The sequence below is a fragment of the Myotis daubentonii genome, chromosome 15 (assembly GCF_963259705.1).
Source record: "Myotis daubentonii chromosome 15, mMyoDau2.1, whole genome shotgun sequence".
NCBI lineage: Eukaryota > Metazoa > Chordata > Mammalia > Chiroptera > Vespertilionidae > Myotis > Myotis daubentonii.
In genome coordinates, this window is record NC_081854.1 from 58,743,709 (window position 1) to 58,753,158 (window position 9,450).

Here is a 9,450-nt window from a genome sequence, read left to right on the forward strand (position 1 = left end):
ATTGTCATCTTATCTTATTATATGACTGTTTTATGCATGTGTCAAAGAATTTAAAAATGACTGCCTGTCTATTGAGTCTAATTACAACTGCACATTATCTGTCTGGATGTACTAGTCCACATCATTGTTACCAAATACAATATATTGTATTCACCTTGCGTTTCTAACTTCAGACAGAGAAACCACCATTTGGAGGATAAGTAACACCCACACAGACACACACACACACACACACACACACACGCACACACACGCACACCTGAGCGAGTGTGGGGAAGTGCCACCACGTCTTGTGCTGTGCTGTTTGCCTCCACGGCTGAGGGGTGATGCTACCGAGTGTTACAAAATGGCTTAAGGAAAGCCCGGCGGGTAACCGCACTACACAGATGGGAGACACACACCCTACTTTTCTAACTGCAAGACCGAAGCTATTTTTACAGTCCGTCCAGGGACAGGCAGGAGAGCCGCCGACTGCGCGCGGAAGGGCTTGACCTGCTCGCGCTGCTGGATGAGAGGTGGCTGCTGTGCACCAGGGCCAGGGACTCCGTCCTCCCGCTGCTCCCGCCTGCGCCTGAGCCCTGGCTTCCCCACGACGCAGACACGCGTGGCAGGGGAAGCACACCACAAGGGGCCGGCCCTTCTCCTCCCAGACCCCGAAGCGGAGGGTGGGAGGAAGGGTTTTAGTTCTGGGGTCTCACCTGGGTTTCCTGGCCCTGAGCAGTCACCTCTCATTCTCATCACTTTGCAAAACCATCTTTAGTAAAAAGAGGAAAAATGCAGACTTGTGAGGCAATTTCGGGAGTAACTGCTGATACATCAGTTATTGACTGTCTCGCTGCCGTTTATGAGCGCGCTCAAGGCAAAACTGAGAACAAAATGACAACATCAACCGCTCGCAATCAAGTGTGGCCCTGGAGAGCACTGAAGCCCTAACTGACAGTTGTCAGGATAATGGGGGCCCAGCCGCCGGTTCCGGAAGATTCCCTCCCTTGTGTGGATGTCCAGGGAATATCCTTGCCTCCTGCCCTCTTTGTTTTCTCCTTCATCTTGATTTTCCTTTTAAAACCTGCGCTGCTCCTCCCATTTTGCAGGAAGGGGGAATCACAGAGCACCCAAAGCAGTCATTTGCCGCCTTGCCACAGGGCAGACACCTGTCCACAGGAGAAGCGTGTGGCAGGTGTGAGGGAAGTGCGTTCCCCAGGCCGAACCACAGTGCCCCGATGCTCCCGGAGCCGCCAGGAGAGGAGAGAAAGCTGTTCTCAGAGCTGCCCGGTAGGTACGTGGAGAAGACTTAGGAAGACAAGGGTGGTGCACTGGGCACCGCATGCCCTGTCTGCTGGCGGCGTGAGCCCCTGTGCCTGCCACCACGGCCATCCTGCTGTCCCAGCAGGTGCCAAGGGGTCCAAACACTGTGATAAAAGTCAAGCTTAAGGCTCACCCTGGGAGTAGGACCCCGAGGAGCCCGAGGGAGACTCTTCTCTCAACGAGTAAGACACCCAAGGTCAGTGGCAAGTTGTTGTCACTGAGGATTTTTTTGAAAGTTTAGGTAATAGCTTTCTATAATTTTACATTTTCTCCAGAAAATGAAGATGAACGGATCAAATGTTATCTGCTAATAAGTGTTGTTCTAAATGCTTTACTGATATTTAAAAACACACACACACACACACACACACACACGCAACATGTTTAAAAGCAAACATTGGGAGAGAGTGAGGCTCAGCAAGGAATAATGGTCTCCCCTGAAGGGCATCAGCCTCCCTACCCCATTCCTCTGAGTTCTGCGGGCAGCAACCTCCGTCCAGCACCAGGATGCGGCCCTCCGAACCCACACCCGGAGGAAGGGCACTCCTGCCTCTTCTCTCCAGCAGGTGAAGAAATCTCTCCCCCTTGGAGAAAAGACACTGAGCCATGCATAATTTCTATCAGAAAAAAAATTCTAAAGTGCAGAAATCTGTCTCTTCAGGGATTCCTGGAGCCTGCTTCGGCTTTGCGGCGAGGCGGCTCCATTTGGCCCAGAGAGAAAGCCCTGCACCTGTGCGCCGTGCCGTCACGCTCTGCCCAGCTCGCAGGCCTTTGTGGTTGTTATTCTACCCCAGACCATTAAAAGGGCCCTAATTCCTATGACATGATTATCCAGGTACCAAAGCCCATTTGTCACCTGCAGCAGAAAATTGAGTTAATGCACAACTAAAGGCAGCCAGGACTGTGTAATATCAACTTGATTACATCAAACTAGCTGCAAACCTAATTCTGCTGGATGACACTGCGTCGGGCTTGTCATCTCCAATCATTAAAGCTGTCAGAAATCCATCAGGTTTACAGCTAATTAGGTGAACACTAATGAAGCTGGCAAAACAACTTTTCTTTTTTTATGGCTGAGCGGACCTTTCACTTTGGAGGGGAAAAATCCTCGAGGATCCTCAAGGTTGCTGGGGACTGGATTTTCAGTTACCAATCAGTAGACATCTTCCTTTTTCCCACTCTCTCTCTCTCTCTCAGTACAAAGCAATCAATGTGTCGTCACTCCCAGGACGCCACAAAAGCAGGCATGAACCTTATAACTTGCAGCTGTGAGAACTAAAACAGGAGGAAAAAATGGGAAGTTTCTTGTCCATTTAAACAAACAAACAAACAAAAACCCCAAAACTCTCACAGCTCACGTATTGGCCTGTGCATACTCATCGCTGGCCTAGAGGTGGAGGGGTTTCCCTCCTCTCTCCTTAAATAAGTCACCCTTCAGACATCCCCCCCCACCCCCCACACGTCCATTAGCCAAGGCATTCTGATAACGTAAATCCAAAACCAGGGTATGGGAAGAAAGAAAGCACTCACGCTGCCAACTTCTGATTGACCATTAAGCTATTGATGAATGTGCCTGTCAGGAGAGAGACAATTAAATCAAATATGAAACAAAGTCGTTTTGACGGGTCATTTTGATAGAGCAAAACCATTCTTCCATCTCCTATTAGTCGTGCAGTCAAGTTTTTACATAATGAGTATTTCTTAACTAACCTGAGATTTCCTGCCTGGCTTTTTAAAAGGTGCAAAAAATTAGTGAACAGGTTGCTTTAAAAATGTACATTTCTTTCTTATCTAATATTTTTAGCAGAAAGTTATCAAATAAGAGTGTCAGATTGGCAAGGTGGGAGAGAAAGATGAACCAACCGTAGAGAGTTCTAAACCAAATGTAAGTTGGGATCACATATGGCTCATTTGACTGAGGCACACAGATACCTTAAAATGTGCATCAAAGAGAAAAGAAAAAATCCCAGAGACTGGAAGAAGCCCAAGACACTCCTACTGCCGAGCTCTGTGAAGGAATCCTCCAAACTTTCAGAGGTTATTTTAGGCAGATAAGCTCTTTCTTGAGCTTGAATTCAAAGCAGAAGGTGGTATGGTCAAGTAGCATCGCCAGGAGATGACTTGAGAGGCAGCACCCTCCCTACAGCCACGCTGGGGGCTCAAACTTTCTAAATTTGGGCCACACTGGGCAGAGAGAACAAAACCTGAATTACACCCCCCAAACCAGACCTATTTATCCTATGGTTTTCTTAAGACACTAACAGGAAAGCACGTTTCTGGGAGAAGAAAGACTCATTCCCACAACCCATCCACCCTGCCGCCCCTCTGTAAGGAGTCCTGAGAGGAGCCAGCTTGTGAGCTCCACCGGCAGCCGGCCAGCAGGAAGGCCAGGGCCCTGAGCATCCCCCACCATTACTACAGGCACAACACCTTTATCTAAGAAGGCACCAGGCAAGGTCTTGGCCCTTCTCTCTGCCCTCCCTCCTTTCACCAAAGGAAAAGAAGAGAAAAGAAGAGAAAACGAAAGAAAGAAACCTCCACTTCACCTCCAGTAGGGCAGCCTCTGACCCTCAGCACATGAGTGTTACTCATCAGAACGCATCCCATCCCTATGTGGTCCTCTCAGCAGTGGGTCCCAAATCCCACAGTTGCACTGACAGGGCCCTAGTGACGTCACACAGCTTGGCCTCACCATCGCCAGTGATTTATTGATGTTTATTGGGAATGAATAGATCAAAGGCAGCAGCATGACAGGCGATCAATCAGTCATCAAATCAAGGGTGGCAAGGGGCCAGTACCCCTTCTTCCAAGCAACATGCCCCCAACTGACATTACTGCAAAATAATGTTATGTGTGTGGATTCGGTTTGATTTTCAATGACGCTTTTTCTAGAAAAGATAAAAAGCTTAGTCTTAACAGGAGTTGACACTCCTGGCAAAAAAGAAAAAAAAAAGGAAAAAAGTACTCAGACACATCCCAGAACTAAGTGCTAGGAGGCAATGAGGTGGGAGAGGCAGTGTTAGGAAGCAGGGGCTGGAGGGGGAGCCAGCCGGGGAAATGGCACGCCAGCATCTAACACTGACTTGACAGTCATCTGACAATACCCAGACTCTGTGCGCTCTGGTTTCCACCGCTGTGCCCGGCTTGGGCCCAATAAAGGAAGACTCCATGGGGTTGGCAGTAAGGTGACCTGGCAGTCCCAGCCCTCCAGCTGCAGGAGGACAGGAAAGGTGTCCCGGAACTCAGTGACCCCGCCTGCCCCCCACAGACAGACACAGTAGAGGCTCCTTCCCACCCCCTCCGCAGCCGGGGAGCTAGGAGTCAGGAGCCAGCCGGCTTCAGTCGCCGGATGCCCTAAGTGGGTGCCAGCAAGGCTACAACAGAACGCGGCTGGTGTCCGGAGGGCGCCGGGTCCGGGAGGTGGGCACAGGCACCCAGAGAGGGGAGCAGCGAGGAGCCTGTGCCCGGAGTCACTCTGCGCGGGCAGAGGCAGAGGGGCGGGAGCGGGGCCAGCCGAGCAGGGTCGCCACTGGCTGGAGCCCGGGCGGGCGAGCGGAGGAAGAGGAGGAGGAGAGGAGGAGAGGAAGCGGCTCGTACCTGCTGCGCGCCGGGGCGCCTGCTGCTTCCTCCTCGGCATGATGCTCCTCGGGCGACTGCCACTGCCGCCGCACCGCCGCTGCCGGCTGAGGAGCAGGAGGGAGGGGCGGCGGCCCGAGGGGGGCGCGGGCTGGCTCTCAGCCTCCCCCCGGAGAGGGCCGCCCGCAGGATGCTGCTGCGCCCGGGCTCTGTGTCCCCCCCGCTCTGCGCTCCACCGCGATCCCGAACGTGCGGAGGGAAGGAGGAGGGCGGGCGCGGGAGGCTCGGGAGGGAGGAGCACAGGGGGGTGGGGAGGGAGGACCGCGCTGCCGGCGGAATGGGAAGTTTGACAAATCGCTCCAGAGGCCAGAGGAGGAGGGGGCGGGGAGGAGCGGCGGCCCTGCCCCCCTTCTTGCCCGGTCCCCAGATGAGGTGCGCGGGTTCGGGACCGGGGGCCGGGAGAGGGGAAAGCAGGCTCCCGGTAGGAGGAGGAGCTCGGGAGCCGCCCCAGCCGGCCGTGCCCTGGTCCCCGCCCCGGGCAGGGGGTCAAGGCGAGGGGGGCTCGCCTTCGCCGCCGCCGCCACCACGGCCGGGGCTCCGCGGTCCAGTCTTCGGCCCGCGGCGCGGCTGGAGCGGCGGCGTCGGCAACAGGCAAGCTTAACGGAAAAGGATATGATCGTGTCACTCGCCGCCCGCGGGGGCGCCGCGCCCCCGCACCCAGCGCGGGCCTCTCCAGGACCCCCGCCCAGTCCGGGGAGGGTATGCCTCCCTCTGCCTCCGCCCCGAGTGCGCAAGAGGGGCGCGGGGCCAGCCCCCGGATCCTGTCCCGGGCGCGCGCGCTCCCGCCCACCCCCTCCGCCGGGCCTTGGCCCATGGTCGCCCCTTCCACCCCGCCCGGGCCGCACTGCTCTCCAACGCCGAGCCCAGAACCCCCAGCTCGGTCCGGGTTTGGGCCCGCGCCCCTCCTGGATGCCGAGGCCACGGGCAGGCGCCCCGGCCCTCAGGGAGGAGGCCGCTGCGGGCTGGAGTGGGTGGGGGTAGCTCCAAGGGCCCGCGCCACCCGGCTCCTCCCCCAGGACTGCCCGCCGCCACTTTCCCCAATTTCTTCTCCTGGGCAAACTTTCTCGGGCCTGTCCCGGGGTCGCAGAGGGAGGGTGCCTGCAAGTTTCCTCTCCGGACTGGGAAGGTCCAGGTCTCCGCGCCCCCTGAGCAGCTAGCTGCGCTCCCCGCCCTGGGGCGCGGGGATCTCCCAGCAGGACCGGGCAGGGTAAGGCACTCGGGCTCCCAGGCCCCCCCTCCGCCGGGCGCCCAGGAATGGGGGGCCACCGCACCAGGCACCCAGCCTGCCTGCAGTCCTGAACGAAAGAAATTGATTATTGATCGGACGATCGGGGTCGCCTGGGCCCCAAGCGAAGGGGCCGAGCCCACGGGCCCCCATAGAAGAGCTGGCAAAGCTGCGGTGGCGGCGGGAAGGCACGGGCTCACTTACGACCGCGAAGGTGCGGGTGGGCCCCGGCTCACCGGGACGATGCCCCGGGCGGCGGAGGCGGCAGAGTGGGAGCCTGAGCCCGAGCGGTGCATCGATGCGCTGCGGGCTCGATTGCGTCTCCCTGGGCAGCTCGCGGGCCGGGAATGGGGCGGCCGCGGCAGGGCCAGCTCCGGGCTCTGCGGGGCGTCGCTGGCCGGGCACGGGATCGGCCGCACCCGAGGTCCCCTGGATGCTGCTGCTCCCGGAGTGCGGGCTGGTGCTGCGGGGCTTCCCTGGGCCCGTGCCCGGCAGGGCGGGAGGGCCGCGCCCGCGCCCTGGGACTGGCCGCCAGAGCGCCCAGGGCTGGGAGCCTGGCCTCTTCCTTTCCCACTTCCCCCCTGACGCTTCTATTTTTCTCTCTTTCCCCTCTTCTTCTGTCCCCTTTCCTCCTCCTTTTTCCTTTGTGATTGTTTCTCAAGTTAGTTTTCGAAGTTCACAGGCGCGCTCTCTTCCCTTTCAACCCGGAGACCTTGCCATCTCCCCGGACGGTAAGACCACCGGCTCCCGGGCTCAGGCCAGACCCTCCCGGCAGAGGCGCCGCGCTCCTCCGGCTCCGGGGCTGCCTCTGCCCGGGTGCGCGGGAGCGCTTGGCGTGCGGGCGGCCGGCCGGCGGCGGGGAGTACGCGGCAGGCTGCAGCCCGGAGAGGGCCGTGCGGGGCGGGCTGGGAGCTGGCACGGCGAGCAGTGGGCACCTTCAGAGGCCAGAGCCCCTGACCCTCCAGGCCCGGGAGACGCGGCCGTGGGCGTGAATCGTTTCTTTCGAACTTGGACACGGTGAGTTGGCGGACGCTGCCCGCGGCCTCCCGGGTCTGGGCGCCTCTCCCCGGGGAGGGTCAGCACCCCGGGAGGCCAGCTGCTCCCACCCGCTCACCCCGTCCCGGAGCGCCCACCTCGGCGCCAGCGGTGGCCGGTGCGGTGCGCCAGGGACTCACACGGAAGGCGGAGAGTTCGCCCAGCTTCGTGCCTCCGCCTCCTCCTTCCCTTCCGAGCTGCTCTCCACCCGGTTCCTTCCGCCCCTCCCCCTGCCGGCCGCGGCCTGAGCTCCGTTCTCGGGGCCACCTGGCTTCGGCGGGATCCTGGCCTCGCCTTCCCGGCTCAGGCGCTGCGCTCTGCGATCCGCCCTAACATCTGTATGTCCGACCATTTGTGCATCCATCAGTGTCGAGGAGCCGCACACCGCAGCGGCAGCCCGTCACGCACCACGCGGGCTCTGCAGCGTGCACAGTGCACCGCGCCGCCTGGCCCGGCCCGCTTGGAACAGCCGGAAACCCAAAGCTCTATGGCGCCCTTGCAGCCACAGCACCCCCTTTCATATCGGGACCCCAAACGTGATTCGTTTTGCAAACCATTCTAGGGATGGGTCAGATGAGGGGACCATGTCCTTGTAGCGCTGCTCGCACCTCGCCACGTTCTTAGTCCTTCTCTGTGGACCAGGTGTGGCCAGGAGAGAAGGAAGGAAGGAAGGAGGCTCCCCAAAACCGCACAAGCACCCTATAACCGCAGGCGACCTGGAGGCAGGGGCTTAAACTCCGGAAGCTGGGACTTGGAAGTCACCAGGCAGGTCTCAGCCAGAGTCTCAAGCTAAAACTTGGCTGCTGCCTGACAAGACCCACTAATGCGGAGCAGAGGGGAGGCGAGGGGAGGAAAGCAATGGCAGTGAGAATCCTCCTCCATTGGGAGAGGGCAGGACCTTTGTAATTTACAGGTTATTCCCAGGGAGAGAGGGCCCGGCCAGGTATGGAGTTCCCGTGCGTTTTCCAGGAACTGAAAGGGGCTGTGGCTGCAGTACCTGCCTTTCCCTCTCGCTTCACCTCCCCAGCCCCACCCTCCCCCTCCCCTGCACTGTCCCCAGGACAAACATCTGCACATCTGTCCAGGACCACTCTGGCCAGGCCAAGGGGCCTTTCCAGTCCTCTTCCTAAGGTCACCAGGGGAAGGCGCAGGCAGGACCTCAGGCATCTGCTGGGCGCTGTACCGGCATCTCACCTAACTATTCCTACTGTCAATATCTTGGTCCTGGGGGCTGGAGAGTTCTGCCCCTCAGACGGGAGGCCACTACACCAGTGGGTTAATACCTGTTCCTCTCTGGGTTCTGAGATGTGAGCCTTAGAAGGGGTACGGGCGGGCTTTCAGGAAAGTGCCCCCAGGTCTGTGCCTTCCCAAGGAGGTTGGAGACCCCACTGCAGGGCAGGCTGGGCTTCTTCCTGCTTCCCAGGGGCGGGGCTGTGCGCACCCGGAGTTTGAACCCCTTGCTCTGGGAGGGCGACAGTTCCTCAGGAGACAGGCATGGAGCCAAGCATTCACCCACCGGGAAGTGCTGCCGGACCTGGGAAAAGCAAGCCGCTCGGTGCCGCACGGGCACCTGCTCACTTCTCAGCATGCAAGTCAAGCACAAAGTGACCCCCAGGCCAGTTAGATGCTCCCCCTCAGGGAGGTGCCATGCTCCTGGGAACAATTTTTAAACCCAAAAATAAAGGGGACAGAGGGAGGAAAGGTGGGCCGAGGGGCAGCTGAGCAACACAAGGAACTGCCCCTGGCAAATGCCTCTAGAGCAGCGGTTCTCAACCTGTGGGTCGTGACCCCTTTGGGGGTCGAAGGACCCTTTCACAGGGGTTGCCTAAGACCATCGGAAAACACATATAATTACATATTGTTTACAGTAGCAAAATTACAGTTATGAAGTAGCAATGAAAATAATTTTATGGTTGGGGGTCACCACAACATGAGGAGCTGTAATTAAAGGGTCGAGGTTTTAGGAAGGCTGAGAACCACTGCTCTAGAGGCTTCCACTGTGACCAGGTTGCTCCCCTCCCCCATCTGGGTGGTAATGTTTAGAGCCCAGAAAATTCCCAGGGCCATGAAGACAACTCCAGAGCCCCAAGATTGCACCTCGGGCCCAATGGAACCCCACCTCCCCCAAGGCAGGGCACTGAGTACCATTCAGCAAAAATGCTTCCAAATGCCATGGGCTCAAGCCCCAGCCCAGCCTTGGGAACTCTGAGAGCCAGGGGCTGCCAATGCCGGGCTGACAGGGGAGTGCC

General features: G+C 58.6%; 1 protein-coding gene across 2 annotated transcripts in view; it reads right to left on the minus strand.

Moving 5' to 3' along the window:
• Window positions 1–7,302, minus strand: part of TSHZ3 (teashirt zinc finger homeobox 3) — a 57,742-nt gene extending 50,440 nt beyond the window's left edge. The window contains exons 1-2 of one of the 2 annotated variants that reach the window (XM_059668161.1): window positions 6,371–7,302; window positions 4,903–5,537 (exon numbers count right to left, since the gene is read on the minus strand). In XM_059668161.1, the coding sequence (XP_059524144.1) occupies window positions 4,903–5,537; window positions 6,371–6,462 (727 nt within the window). In that variant the 5' untranslated portion in view covers window positions 6,463–7,302. Of the gene's footprint in view, window positions 1–4,902 lie in introns of both variants that reach the window. The other variant, XM_059668160.1, reaches the window with a different exon arrangement.
• Window positions 7,303–9,450: the final 2,148 nt, after the last annotated feature.